Consider the following 15,945-nt stretch of genomic DNA (forward strand, 5'->3'; position numbering starts at 1 on the left):
ACAAAAGGTGGATGGAAGTTGTGTTTTCACTTGTTTGTCTGGTTGTGAGCGGGATGTCTCAAAAGGTTGTGGACTCATTCAGATGAAACTTGGTGGACAGGTTGGCAGTGTGACAAGAACAAATGGATTCGATTTTGTTGAACATCCCAATCCGGCCTATCGGTGGGATAAAAAAAACTGGTGTGCAGGAGCAAGGCTGCGGGAGGTGTGCGCTCTACCGAGTGCCGTTCTGGTTTAAAATGAAAGCGCCATCCACAAGCTAGGCTGCCCACCAAAGCCTGGGACTTGATGCTGCTTTCATTTTTCACTGCTGATGATGCAATGTCCTGCTTATAAAGCTTTTTTTTTTCTACAGTCGAAGTTTGAGGAAGAGCTGAAACACTCAAGACCAGCACGTCAGAACAAAAGGAACATGGTGGAAGGGAAAAACACAACAGAGGGACAGATGAAGGAAGCATGAGGTTGTGGGGAGGGGAGGAGGGCACAGGCGCCGAACAAGTTGGGTAGAAGCTCAAGCACAGCAAGAAGAGGAAGGAAAACTGTGAATGGAACAAAAAGAGAAAATAAGAGTGAGGAAGAGGGGGGAAAACACAATAACATTTATAGGAATGGGTGTGCTGGGAAAGGACTGATGAGAGTAGAAAAGATCATGAGTATCGATGGAAGATGAAGTGAGATGCTGGCGAACGACCGTCTGAAAGATCTGGAGCAAAGAATGGGATTGAACAGAGTGGCTCCACAGGTGAGAGAATGGAGGAGAGCAATGAGCCTGGATTTTGGGAATGTCAGCAGAATTGTGTCACTCGCAGACTGTGTGCACCATTCAGATTCAGGAACCTGTAAGGGAAGAGGAGGAGGGGGAGAGACAGAGCATGGAAAGGGCAGAAAGTGCAAAACCATGAAGGGGATGATAGAAGACAGAGAGGTCACTCTACTGTCTGCGATGCGAGAGTAACAGGCTCAGACATTTCGCGTCATTGTGGGAGATTTCAATGATTTTGAGGGCCTTGGTCTCCGCTGCATCAAGAAGTGCAAGGTGTGAGGGAGAGGTGCCATCCCAAAGGGGGAGAGCAATACTCAATCAAGCTGTGGATGAAGGTCTTGTACTACCCTCTAAATGGATCACAACAAGGTAACTGAGTGATTATAGCATCCGCTCTGAGTCTCTGAGGTTCGCAGTTCAATTCCAACCCTAGCCGAGTCGTAACAAAGACTTTTAAAATGGTACGTGCTATTTCCACGCATTTGGTATGTAGAGCATGGTCGATCCTGAATGGTGAGCATCCTTTAGAGAGGGAGATTTATTCTTCTTTGCCTCCGCTGGAGCGACATCATAAACATGGCTTCGCCGGGAGCTAGAGTGCCCCGGAAGTTGCATTACTTCCCCCAAGCTCAGCGGCTGTTTGTCTGGTGTTGTCTTGTGTAGTTTTCTGCATGCACATGTATACATGACTCATGTTGCGCGTGTATACACGGCTCGTGTTGCGCGTGTATACACGACTCGTGTTGCGCGTGTTTACACGACTTGTGTTACGCGTGCATACATGACTCGTGTTGCGAGTGTATACATGACTCGTGTTGCGAGTGTATACATGACTCGTGTTGCGTGTGCATACATGACTCGTGTTGCGTGTGCATACATGACTCGTGTTGCGTGTGCATACATGACTCGTGTTGCGTGTGCATACATGACTCGTGTTGCGTGTGCATACATGACTCGTGTTGCGTGTGCATACATGACTCGTGTTGCGCGTATATACATGACTTATGTTGCCCGTGTACACATGACATGTTGTGCGTGTATTCATGACTCATGTTGCGCGTGTATACATGACTCGTGTTGCGAGTGTATACATGACTCGTGTTGCGAGTGTATACATGACTCATGTTGCGAGTGTATACATGACTCGTGTTGCGAGTGTATACATGACTCGTGTTGCGAGTGTATACATGACTCATGTTGTGAGTGTATACATGACTCGTGTTGCGAGTGTATACATGACTCATGTTGCGAGTGTATACATGACTCCTGTTGCGCATGTATACTTGACTCATGTTGCGCGTGTATACATGACTCATGTTGCGCGTGTATATGTGACTTGTGTTGCGCATGTATACTTGACTCATGTTGCGCATGTATACGTGTCTTGTGTTGCGAGTGTATACTTAACTCATGTTGCGCGTGTATAAGTGACTCGTGTTGCGAGTGTATACGTGACTTGTGTTGCGAGTGTATACGTGACTCGTGTTGCGAGTGTATACATGACTCGTGTTGCGCGTGTATACTTGACTCATGTTGCGCGTGTATACGTGACTCGTGTTGCGAGTGTATACTTGACTCATGTTGCACGTGTATACGTGACTTGTGTTGCGAGTGTATACATGACTCGTGTTGCGAGTGTATACTTGACTCATGTTGCGCGTGTATACATGACTCGTGTTGCGAGTGTATACATGACTCGTGTTGCGAGTGTATACATGACTCGTGTTGCGAGTGTATACATGACTCGTGTTGCGAGTGTATACATGACTCGTGTTGCGAGTGTATACATGACTCGTGTTGCGAGTGTATACATGACTCGTGTTGCGAGTGTATACATGACTCATGTTGCGAGTGTATACATGACTCCTGTTGCGCATGTATACTTGACTCATGTTGCGCGTGTATACATGACTCGTGTTGCGCGTGTATATGTGACTTGTGTTGCGCATGTATACTTGACTCATGTTGCGCATGTATACGTGTCTTGTGTTGCGAGTGTATACTTAACTCATGTTGCGCGTGTATAAGTGACTCTTGTTGCGAGTGTATACGTGACTCGTGTTGCGAGTGTATACGTGACTCGTGTTGTGAGTGTATACGTGACTCGTGTTGCGCGTGTATACTTGACTCATGTTGCGCGTGTATACGTGACTTGTGTTGCGAGTGTATACTTGACTCATGTTGCGCGTGTATACGTGACTCGTGTTGCGAGTGTATACTTGACTCATGTTGCGCGTGTATACGTGACTTGTGTTGCAATTCTTCCACAAGATTTAGACCTCATAAAGAAAAATCAAATTGACACGTCTTCATCGGACTCTGGTGTAAACGTTTGATGGTCGTGGAACAGATTTTGTGGAACCATTAACAGCATCAAAATGAGGCAAATAATATTTTTGACCTTATACAGATCCACTCGGATTCGTATTTGTAGGTTTGTATCAGAGGTTTGGGCACAAGAAATCCCTCTTGTGATGCTTGAAGGTCACTCAGAGGGTGCACTCAGTTAGAGGCAGAGCGATAGAGTGTGATGAGAGATTGAGGAAGACTCGAGTTTGTACATTATAAAAAGAAAAGACTTGTCAGGAGGGTTTTGCTGCATAATGATGTAATTTCTGGGAAAAAACTTTACAATCGCATTTCTTCCTCCTGGCAGCCGTACTCCCCCACTGTCCCCTCCTTCACCCATGCGTTTCTGTTTAACTCAACAGGGCTGCAGTTTTATCTCCTGCCAGAGAGTAAAAAGTAATTTGATTTCACAACATTGTACTTGGTACTTTTAAGATCATAATTGATAATATATTTTGATTTATTTAAATCCTTGGCGACCGGAGATCCCAACCCGCTTTGGTTGGATTGTTTGAAAGTTGATGAACACTGTAAGGAGAAGCAAGTAATGTTTTGTGGAAGTAAAGTAAGGGGGCATTAGGTGGATTATGGGTGGTGTTACATAGGCCCAAATGTTTGCTTCAGGCTCGTTTGAATTTGTTGTCTTTTGTAGACCATGGGCGTTATCTTCAAGTATGTAAAACAATGGTATTAACGTGCGAAATTTGTTAATCCAGAATGCTGTTGCACTAACCCAGCTCGAATTACCAAGCTGATTCGCTTGTGCTGGCAAAGCTGAGCGAGCAGGCCTTGCAACTATGATGGCATCACAATACGCAGAAACGGGCTACATGTGGCTTGTTTCTCGGCCAAGGAATTTGTTCTGATGTCTTAAAGGGGGAATGGAGCAGCACCCTTCTTTGTTATTGGTTTATTTAGAGACGCATTCACAGTTGATGCCGTTGGCATCGTTGTGAAACCTAAAATGGTTGAAGAACGCAAGTTCCTGAAATCTGTTCATTAAAAAGTAACAATTGAGAAATTATTTCATTATTTTGTGTATTGTCATATGTGTAGCTGGGAGGGCACAATGACGTATTGGTAGAGATCTCAGATGGAAAAACCGAAAACATGTCACTTTCTAAGGACCGGTGTCGGGTTCTGAGTATTTGATCCAGGCCTGTATGGCAAGGAACATGGCATTTAGGTTGTGGGGTTTATAAGGGAGGGGCAAACGGGAACTTTTGGCTGTTGTCACATGCAAATGATCTGGTGTGTAATCTTTAAGAGGGCGTGAGCTCTCTTGGCTGGCAGCAGAACTATGAAGCTTGCATGCCCGAAACGTTTCCGGCCGAGTGGGAAGTGGCTCTCCGGGCATAACTTTGCAGAGAAGGGTTTAGTTTGTTTGAGATAATTGGTGACAAATGGACAAAGCGATGTCTCTCTTCGGCTACAACTCTTCCTGGTGCTTAAGGCTGAAGAGGAGTGCAGATTGAGAGAGGAGCAAGAGAGGAAAGAGGAGGAAGAGTATCAAAGGTTGAAGGAGGAATTCTCTGTGGAGGAGGAAGGAGCGGATGAGGTGCTTTCTGAACAAGAGGTGAGGAGAGTTTATCATATTTGGGATGTGGGTATTTATGGACAATGTTGTAATAATTAAATGAGTAGTTTGTGTTTAAACTTTATACAATAAAAAGTAGTGCATATAAAATGGGGGTATTGAAGGATAACAGATGCGGTCGGTTTGAGGATATTTTATCAAGAGTGTGACCCAAGGTGTTTCTAAGCCTTTGCTGTTGTTCCCCAGTCCCAGAACCTGCTGCAGGACTTCATAGACTACATAATGGTGAGTTATTGTACAACTTGCCTGCACTCGCGGTTATGCTTCAGAAACTCGAGGGGCGTGTGGAACTGTCCTCGTAATTACACCTTCACGTTTGGTGACCATTGCTGGCTGTGGTCGGGCGAACTAATTGGTAATACCGAGGACTTGGTGGAATGTTCCCGACCCCATGGGATCTCTGAAGCAATTAGAGTCGAGCATTTGGGTGGGACGCCGGTTGTCGTAGAGGGAAAGCAGGATGACTCTTTTGGTAGTGTGATCACCTCTGGCTGTCTGCTCATGAACTCTTTGTTTCCCCGTCGAGGCCGATTTGACTAAAACAGCCGTCCTGGCGCAGTGTTGTAAAGGGGGACAGGTGCTTTACCTCCGAGCATACACCGTCCGTTGGATAAGGATGGAAAGATTGCTGTCAAGTGTGCGTTTCGGTTGTGGCTAGTAAAGATCATACACTATCCTCTCAAAAAGAGCAGGCTGTTGTGGTGGTGCCCTGGTTGGATTCCCTGCCGAGAGTTGAAACTTGGGTATTTATTTTGGTGAATGGACGTACAGTCACGTGAAAAAGTAAGTACACCCCATGTAAAGTTTTGACTTTTTCAACATATTTCAACATACAGCTATTTGATCTTCATTTCAACAATATTGATAGATAAAGGTGATATAATATAACAAATATCATGAAACATTTACATTCTGTAGTCCATTGTATAATTTAAATAAACATAAATGCAAATTTCGCATGTGGAAAAAGTAAGTACACCCCAACATTTATCACTACTTCAAATACCTAAAATTAGAATCAGGTGCACCAGCTCAGGTGCAAATGATTAGAACATCGTTAGAGAGGATCTTGGAGGAACCTGTCTTATTTAAACCTCAGACATTTAGTTTGGTTTGCTCTTTGTTGTTGAAGTGTGTGGCGTCACTATGCCTAGATCAAAATAGCTATCTGAGGCCTTCAGAAAGAAGGTTATAGATGCCTAAAAGTCTGGGAAGGGATTTAAAAAGATCTCCAAACAATTTTAAATCAATCATTCGACTGTCCGGAAGATCATGTACAGGTGGAGAAGATTCCAAACAACTGCCAACTTGTTCAGGCCAGGCCGCCCCAGCAAGTTCAGCCCGAGAGCAGACCGCAAGATGCTGAAAGAGTCTCTAAGAACCCCAGAATATCATCACGGGACCTACAGGTAGCTCTTGCCACTGTTGATGTCAAAGTGCACGAGTCTACCATTAGAAAGAGGCTGCACAAATTTGATCTACATGGGAGGTGTGCCAGGAGGAAACCTTTGCTGTCCAGAAAGAACATCAGGGCAAGACTAAAGTTTGCCAATGAACACCGAGGCAAAGACCAGCACTTCTGGAACAATGTGCTCTGGACAGATGAGTCAAAGGTAGAGCTATTTGGCCACAGTACCAGAAGACATGTTTGGCGAAAACCAAAGACAGCATTTGACCACGAGGACCTGATACCAACTGTAAAGCATGGTGGTGTAAATATTATGGTTTGGGGCAGCTTTGCTGCATTAAGGCCTGGGCAGCTCACCATCATAGAATCCACTATGAATTCTTCATTGTACCAGAGGGTGCTTGAGGATAATGTGAGGCCATCTGTCGGAAAGTTGAAGCTCAACCGAAGCTAGACCTTGCAACTCCTAAACATACCAGTAAATCCACCAAGGAAAGAAAGAAATGGAGGGTTCTGGAATGGCCAAGTCAAAGCCCGGATCTAAATCCCATCGAGATATTGTGGGTGGGATTTGAAACGAGCTGTGCCTGCAAAAAACCCCTCAAACATCGCACAGCTAAAATAATTCTGTATGGAGGAGTGGGCAAAAATTTCTCCCAGTCGATGTCAGAGACTGGTAGACAGTTATAAGAAACGCCTACTTGAGGTTGTTTCTGCCAAAGGGGGCAATACCACCTATTAGAGCCAAGGGTGTACTTACTTTTTCCACATGCGAAATTTGCATTTATGTTTATTTAAATTATACAATGGACTACAAAATGTAAATGTTTCATGATATTTGTTATATTATATCACCTTTATCTATCAATATTGTTGAAATGAAGATCAAATAGCTGTATGTTGAAATATGTTGAAAAAGTCAAAACTTTACATGGAGTGTACTTACTTTTTCACGTGACTGTAGGTGATGAGTTGGAGTAACCTAATGGGAATCATGTGCTTGGCACATGGAAGATAAGTACTGGTGAGCTAATGTATGTCCCAAGTGTATGAGTTGTGTACGTGGCACAGGCATCAAGGACCAAACGGCCTCTTCCTGTGTTTTCGTATATAATCCTTGAAATTTCGTGAGAGATCACAAGAATTATGCAGCCAATGGTTCCATGGACTTGCACCCTGGCCTAATTGAATGAAAGCTCTTGTAAACAATATTGGATCCGAGGTCTGTCTGGATGGTTGTGTCGTCAAAGCAAACGTGGGAGGATGGTGCGAATGGTGCGGCAGAATTATCCAGCACAGATTTGGCCATGAGATGTTTTGGTAAAACCCCAGGTGTTTACTTTCTTCAACTCAAAACCTGGAGGCTGGAATTGATACACAACGTTCTCTACGATTCGTTAATGACGCATCTCAACACCTGTTTATAGTCGTCTGCAACAGCAGCGTATCATAGGTGTTTGTAAATAGGTCATGGAGAAAATTTAATGTCTTCGTGTACCACTCCTTCACGGACATGCAGGATAATGATGACCTCACTCCCGGACTAATGGATATGTCCAAAGTCGACAACAATACAGAGTTTGTTACTTGTTGTAAAACTCGTCTTTGTACGTCGAGCTGCTTGGTATCACGAGACCTCTCACTCGAGTGTGGATTTCTGATCTAACCTCATGGCCTGCGACCATCCCGTGCTAACTTGGCGTGCAAATGCGACACGCCTCGGATCGCTTGCGGATCCGTGCATGAGAACTGAATTCCATAGGCTGGCAAGTTGGGGCAGCCTAGGGGTGTAGTTCTCTTGCGCTGTTCCTCCTTCACTTCAGGAAGACCATCGACAAACCATACCATGGTATGCAAAGGACAATTCACCAGTTGATGACTCCTGTTTTACTCTACTTTCTCACCGTTCCCAAAAACAATTTCTGTGCAGACAATTGTATAGATTACAGTAGGACATCTTGTTACTCAGCTTCTTGAAGAATTGGTGGACGAGTTCAATAGTAGATCTTATCAACTGAAAGCCGATGAGGGCATACGCCATCCGCCGTGGTAAGCTTGGCACGGCTGATATTTTGACTTGTTAACGTTCTAGCAAATGAGTAATGAGAGGCAACGCCCAATGGCATCCTCACCTCGCTTTTCAACCATGGATAACTTCCTTTTATCGGCTTTTGGTTGATACGATACATTATTTTGTTCAACACCACAAGTGCCAAAAAAAAATCATTGCCTCAAACAGGGAACCATGATTGTCATGGGGCCCACAAGGCTAACCCCCACTCTAGTGGGGAAAAATGGCCTTAAAACGATCATTCATTCATTCATTTAACACCACTTGATTAGTAAAAAGGTGAAAAATTACCTTTTGGGGTATCCCTGATGTTTTGTTCTCTACCCTCTACCAACATGATACAAACTCACCTTCATTGTAATTCTCTGTGTGCCCCACTCAGCACATGAAGGTTGTCGTCCTGGAAGATCTGGCTTCGCACTTTGGATTGAAGACTCAGGTTGGTGCATTGCAGTTTGTAAGCGTTACAAATTGAGTGAGATCCTAAGGGGGTCTTCAATAGTTTGATTCGACACTTCTTGATGGACACTCACCTTGGTACTTTCCCCTCGGTGTGATTAGCAGTGGCAGCTTACTCTTTCTCCTTGAATTATTTGGTTTTAGCAGATTATTTATTTTCTTTGAAACCTCCTTGTGGTGTCCTGAAAGTTATGTGAAAGTGAAACCTTATATTTTGTGTGGGAGATATGGGGTTTTGTAATCCGTTTCTGTCTGTCTGTCTGTCCAGGGCATAACCTTTTTTTTACCATTTGAGATTTTGTCGTCAAATTTTCAACAAACCTCAATTATCAGAATATGGAGAAAAATGAATAATAATTTGGTCAAAATATCAAAGGGCAAAGTCACAGTGATTAAAGCATGGCCCTTATTCGCCCGTTCATTGTGCAGCGTGAGACGGCCCATTTTTTATTTTTATATTTGTTTAAAATTTTTTAGTCACTTCCGTGTTTCTTTCTTTGGCCTGGTGTTGGCTTAGCGGTTAGGGTGCCGGCTTGGGATCCTCGGATCCTGGGTTCGGATCCTGGGTTCGTATCCCGGTCGATCGCTGAATTAACGCCAGGGGGCACTCAGCCTGTCATCCTTCCGAGGTCCGCAAATTGAGTACCAGTTCACTAGTAATTCACTGTGTCGCAAGAGGCGACTTGTGTGTCGGCAGGAAGGCCATCCGGCCATAAAACATTGCTTCAAAAAGAGGACCAAGGTGCCCAAAAAAGGCCAACCCCCGCTCTGTGGGGAAAAATGGCCTCTAAAGGCGGTTCGTGTTTATTTCTTTACCATTTAAGCTTCAGTGTGTGGTCCAGGCTATATATAACCTTTTTACCATTTGAACTTTTGTCATCAAATTTTCAACAAACATTTTATATTGAGAATATTAATTAATAAAATTCACTTTTTGTTAAAAAAAAAAAAAATTTGAGTTGTTTTTGTCAAGTTTAGTTTGAGTATGAAGTGGAATGCCTTTGCATTTTGGGATGTTTTCTAGTTATTTATTTGTTTTGATGTGTGTTGGACTATCAAGAGAGTCTCGTTCACGCAAACTTTTGATTGCCCAATGGAGAACCATGCGGAGTTTAAAACTTCTGTACCATATGGATATCCGGTGGCCTGCTCGGGTTCCCGTGCTCGCTATCCAACTTTACAACAACTCCAAGGTATCAAACTTGATTTACAAAGAAGTCTGTCGGCCCAGAAACAAACGATTAATGCATCACAAAGTAATGATTCATTCTGAGGGTCACAATAACCAAACTTTATCTTTAATCGCTTGTGGACAAGGAAGCAGAGGATTTGCCAATTGAGGAAGAGTGTTTGAGGATTTTTTTTTTTTTAGAGGAAGCTTTGTGCGGGGATATGAGAGGTCGTTGGACAATCCACGGTACATCTCGGGTTGAAGTTTGTGTGGTGTTTTCCAGGACGCAATCTTGCGCATCCAAACACTGTTGGCTGAAGGACGACTGACCGGTAGGGAAGCTCGCACAACTGGGCTGATTGTGTTGTTGCTGCACCTGCAGTTTATTTGTTCGTTGTGTGAACACGGTGTTGAGGTGCTGAAGGTGCGCTCTTGTGCAGGTATCGTCGATGATCGCGGGAAGTTTATCGCTGTGACTCCCGAGGAGCTGGACGCGGTGGCGGACTTTATCCGGAAACGAGGACGCTTGTCGATGTCCGAGCTGTCCCAGGCTGCGGCGTCCCTCGTCAGCCTTCAACCCAATTCCTCACGCCTCCAAAGCCCTGCCCAGCCGTGTGGTCTGCTGCAAACTCCTTGATTGCTTTGGGAAGAAAGCATTTTGATTTGAATTAACACTTATTGAAAGTGTGTCTTGGCTACGTTTGTCATTCTGTTCTTGGTTTTATTTCTAGTATAAAGGGCTGTTGCATTCTGGCCATACAATCATTTATTCAACAATAAAACTACATATAATTTAATTTTTTTGCAGGATTAATTATCTTTTCAACCTTGCATGTCGATCTGTTTATTGAAGTGCTCAAACGTGTTCTACCTTGCAACAATCGCTCTATGGAACACTTCCTTATGGAATGCTGCAATGGGCTTTCCTTCAGCGTTAACTGCCGCACTTGATACAACAACTAACAAGAAAGCAATCAGAGATTGCAGGCCCTCGGCAGGACGTGTTTCTAGTGGTTTTTAAGGCTTTTGTGTTAAAACAAATATGGCGGTGGAGCCACGTGACTGATGACGTCCTCATTTTCTTTTCTCCACCAATTTATCCCGAGATGACGCTCAATAAATTTCATCTTGTACTTGTGGAATTATGTCATCATAATGGAGGCACCTATGACATCATCATTAACATATGTTATTCCCCATGGAGAGTTCTTTACAATGAGCCATGTCCCAATTTCTTTTTCGATGCAGTACTTTCGGAGATACACTACCTGGCCAAACGTATGCAGACACCCCTTCTAATTAGTGGATTTGGCTGTTTCAGCCACACCCATTGCTAACAGGTATATAAATAATCAAGCACACAGCCATGCAATCTCCATAGACAAACATTGGCTATAGAATGGGCCGTACTGAAGAGTTCGGTGACTTTCAACGTGGCACCGTCATGGGATGCCACCTTTCCAACAAGTCAGTTCGTCAAATTTCTGCCCTGCTAGAGCTGGCCCGGTCAACTGTAAGTGCTGTTATTGTGAAGTGGAAACGTCTAGGAGCAACAACAGCTCATCTGCGAAGTGGTAGGCCACACAAGCTCACAAAACGGGACCGCCGAGTGCTGAAGCACGTAGTGCGTAAAAATCGTCTGTCCTCAGTTGCAACACTCACTACTGAGTTCCAAACTGCCTCTGGAAGCAACGTCAGCACAACAACTGTTCACCGGGAGCTTCATGAAATGGGTTTCCATGGCCGAGCAGCCGCACACAAGCAAGCCTAAGATCACCATGAGCAATGCCAAGCTTCGGCTGGAGTGGTGTAAAGCTCGCCGCCATTGAACTCGAGCAGTGGAAACGTGTTCTCTGGAGTGATGAATCACGCTTCACCATCTGGCAGTCTGACGGATGAATCTGGGTTTGGCGGATGACAGGAGAACGCTACCTGCTCGAATGCATAGTGCCAACTAAAGTTTAGTGGAGGAGGAATAATGGTCTGGGGCTGTTTTTCATGGTTCGGGCTAGGCCCCTTAGTTCCAGTAAAGGGAAGTCTTAACGCTACAGCATACGATGACATTCTAGACGATTGTTTGCTTCCAACATTGTGGCAACAGTTTGGTGAAGGCCCTTTGCTGTTTCAGCATGACAATGCCCCCATGCACAAAGCGAAGTCCATAGAGAAATGGTTTGATGAGATCGGTGTGGAAGAACTTGACTGCCCTGCACAGAGCCCTGACCTCAACCCCATCAAACACCTTTGGGATGAATTGGAACGCATTTTTTTTTGGGGGGGGATACAGAATCGAGGCTCGTGTAAGAGCTAACACATTGAACATGAAAACATGCACAGACACAAAAAACATACAATGAAGGGAGCGGGAGAGAGAGGAAAGCACACAAGCACAACAATAGAGAACAGGGATGTCAGTAGATCTGTGGAATGGGGAGGGCTGGGGGAGGAGGGAGGGGTACACAGTATAAAGCAAATGAACACTTCTAGGAATTTCAGGAAAGAAGTTGGGGATTGAAAGAGGTGGATTTGGGGTGTTTTAACAGGGGTAGAAAAGATAAAGGTTTTGGATGGGGGAATAAAAGAGATGGTGGTGAACAGCTGTTTTAAAGACCTGGAGGGAGGAGAGGGATTGAAGAGAGTGTAGGAGTTTGTTCCAGAGGTGGGAGAAAAGAGGAATGAAAGTGTGGAGGTGAGCAGAGAGTCTTGATTTTGGCAGTTTCACCAGAAGAGGGTTGTTGGCAGATCTTGTGCATCCTGTAGGAATATTTGGGAAACAGAGCAGGGAGAGCAAGGCCTTAGAGGAGTCTGTAGAAGACAGAAAGACCACCTACCTGCCTGCGGTGAGAGAGAAAGGCCCTCAGAATCAGCTTCATCACGGGAGATTCCAATGATTCTGAATGCTTTGGTTTCAACCGCGTGAAGCCAAGCCAGGTGTGAGGCAGGAGCACCGGCCCAGAGGGGGGAACAGTATTCCATTGAGCAGCGGATGAAAGCTTTGTATGTGGTGAGGAGCTCAGAAATGTCCAGAAAGGACTTTGCACTACGGAGGTTGTCGGCGACTGGCTTTGGAGGCCAACTTGGAAAAGTGGTTCTCCCAGGAAAGATCATGGCAGATAGTGAGACCCAAAAGGTTGAGTGACAGAACTTCTTGGAGAGGATTGTTCAGAAAGTAGATGGGAGGGTTGCCCAGACTGTCTTTTCGGAGAGACAAAGTGAGAGTGTGAGATTTGTCAGGATTAAGAGACATGTTCCACTTGTTTGACCAGTTTGTGATTTTGTCCAGGTCTGCAGAGAGTGAAGAGGCTGCTGCCTGCTGATCTGAGGGTTGAGATGTGGAGCATCAGAGAGTGGAGTCATCAGCAAAGAGAGAGAGGATTTTCCCGAGAGTCGGATAGATCATTAATGAAGAACAGAAAAAGCACAGCGCCCAGAAAACTGCATTGAGGAACTCCAGCCTGAACAGGAAGGGGAGATGAGAGAATTATATTCAAGGCCACACGTTGACTGTGACCAGAAAAGAAGTCCGCCAGCCATGCGTGGAGGTTTCCATGGATATCAAAGGAGGAGAGTTTGGTGAGCAGGGTGGGGTGCCAGACCGTATCGAAGGCACTAGATATGTCAAGGGAGACGGCTCTGATTTCCTGTTTGGCATTAAGGACCTCCATCCATTGTTGAAGCAGCAGAAGCAACATGTCCAGAGTGGAATGACCTGGTCTGAATCCAAATTGATGATCAGAGATCAAGCCATTGGAGAAGAGGAAGGATTTGATGTCAAAAGCGATAATCGATTCCATGACCTTGCTGATAATTGGGAGCAGGCTGATTGGTCTGTAGTTGCAAGGATCTGTTTTTGCACCTTTCTTATGTAAAGCGGTGATGTTGGCTGATTTGAAGCACAAGGCAGATGACCTTGAGCAAAAGAGAAGGTGAAGGGAATTGAGAGAATGTGTGAAAGAATGGCAGAGCAGGATTTTAGGACCCGTGGGCTGATGCTGTCTGGTCCAGTTGCAGAATCAGAGTCGAGGGTTGACAGAAACTTCTCCACCTTGTCAGGAGAGAAGGACACAGTGTCCAAGAGCAGTTGGGTTCGACTGGGTAAGGTGGGTACAGAGAGAGATGGGTTTGGGCCACAAGATTTTGAGGCAAACACAAAGTTGAGACATTCAGCTTGTGGGGTCAGCTGTGTAGTCATTTGAGGTAAGGGACGGGATGGAAGGGGAGCAAACACCAGAAACAGATTTGACGAGACGCCACCAGGATTTGGAGGAGGGAGACAGGTTTGAGAGTTCAGTCTTGAGAGTCGAGAGATAGTGTTTCCTGTCTCTCCTGAGGGTAGACACACACTTGTTCCGAGCTTGGTGGAAGGAACTGAGATTGCCTTCAGTTGGATTTGCCTTCCAAGAGGCAAAGGCAAGTTGTTTCAGGGCAACTGCTTCACCACAAGATTCAGTGTACCATGGACAGGAGGAAGGGTACGACAACTGAAGACGAGATGGGATAAATCTGTGCATGAGAGAGAGCAGTTTACTTTGGCAGAATTCCCAGGTTGAGTTGATGTCAGAGGCAGTGGAGATGGGAGACCAGTCCAGATTATTGATGGCTGCTTGAAGACCGTGCCAGTTGGCCTGAGTGAAATGCCAGACGTCGACGCTGAGGAGGCTTTCTGAGAATGGCCAGAGAGATGTCCACTTTAACAAGCAAATGATCAGATGAACCGATTGGAGCAGAAGAAGAGCAGCAGACATTTGCAGGGAAGTTAGTCAACTTCTGGAAATGTTTGATTATTTGTGTTAAAATGTCTGGTAATTGTTTTGTATTTGTTTATGCGAATGTGTGCTTGTATATAACTGTCATTAATTTTTAAAAGGTTCAGGGACTATTGAGCGATTATTTTTTTTGTCCCCTGTCGCACAGCGCAGCGAAAGGGGGACTATGGCTTTCCCGTCCGTCCGTCCGTGCGTGCGTGCGGGCGTGCGTGTTTGCGTGCGGGTGTGCGTGCATAAGTGAAGGACCGCATTCAAATTTTGTGTGTGGGTGCAACCCACGTCAAAATCCAAGATGGCCGCCGCCATGTATGTCTGATGCCATGTATGTCTGAACCTTGTGAGATGAATATCTTGAAAAATAAGCGAAGTACCAACTTCTAATCTGGTGTTTGGGTGTATCTCGGCATAAGGAAGAACGTCATTGAAAATTGGGTCGCCACGTCAAATTCCAAGATGGCCGCCACCATATATATGTCTGAACCTTGTGAGCGAAATATCTTGAAAAATAAGCGAAGTACCAACTTCTAATCTGGTGTGTGGGTGTATCTAGGCACAAGCAAGAAGGCTGTTTAAAATTGGGTCGCCACGTCAAAATCCAAGATGGCCGCCGCCATGTATGTCTGAACCTTGTGAGATGAATATCTTGAAAAATAAGCGAAGTACCAACTTCTAATTTGGTGTGTGGGTGTATCTCGGCAGAAGGAAGAAGGCTATTGAAAATTGGGTCGCCACGTCAAAATCCAAGATGGCCGCCACCATATATATGTCTGAACCTTGTGAGCGAAATATCTCGAAAAATAAGCGAAGTACCAACTTCTAATCTGGTGTGTGGGTGTATCTCGGCACAAGGAAGAACGCTGTATAAAATTGGGTCGCCACGTCAAAACCCAAGCTGGCCGCCGCCATGTATGTCTGAACCTTGTGAGATGAATATCTTGAAAAATAAGCGAAATACCAACTTCTAATTTGGTGTGTGGGTGTATCTCGGCATAAGGAAGAACGTTATTGAAAATTGGGTCGCCACGTCATAATCCAAGATGGCCGCCACCATATATATGTCTGACCCTTGTGAGCGAAATATCTTGAAAAATAAGCGAAGTACCATCTTCTAATCTGGTGTGTGGGTGTATCTCGGCACAAGGAAGGACGCTGTTTAAAATTGGGTCGCCACGTCAAAATCCAAGATGGCCGCCGCCATGTATGTCTGAACCTTGTGAGTGAAATATCTTGAAAAATAAGCAAAGTACCAACTTCTAATCTGGTGTTTGGGTGTATCTAGGCACAAGGAAGAAGGCCATTGAAAATTGGGTCGCCACGTCAAAATCCAAGATGGCCGCCGCCATGTATGACAACCTTGTGAG

General features: G+C 45.0%; 1 protein-coding gene across 1 annotated transcript in view; it reads left to right on the forward strand.

The window, feature by feature from the left end:
* DDRGK1 (DDRGK domain containing 1) overlaps positions 1–10,951 on the forward strand; it is a 642,973-nt gene extending 632,022 nt beyond the window's left edge. Inside the window, exons 5-9 of the mRNA XM_078773753.1 lie at positions 4,566–4,688; positions 4,896–4,934; positions 8,571–8,627; positions 10,102–10,150; positions 10,259–10,951. Of these exons, the coding sequence (XP_078629879.1) occupies positions 4,566–4,688; positions 4,896–4,934; positions 8,571–8,627; positions 10,102–10,150; positions 10,259–10,455 (465 nt within the window). The 3' untranslated portion in view covers positions 10,456–10,951. The remainder of the gene's footprint in view (positions 1–4,565; positions 4,689–4,895; positions 4,935–8,570; positions 8,628–10,101; positions 10,151–10,258) is intronic.
* The last annotated feature ends 4,994 nt before the right edge of the window (positions 10,952–15,945 follow it).

This window comes from Myxine glutinosa, chromosome 3 (genome assembly GCF_964187855.1).
Source record: "Myxine glutinosa chromosome 3, kmMyxGlut1.1, whole genome shotgun sequence".
Taxonomy (NCBI): Eukaryota; Metazoa; Chordata; class Myxini; order Myxiniformes; family Myxinidae; genus Myxine; species Myxine glutinosa.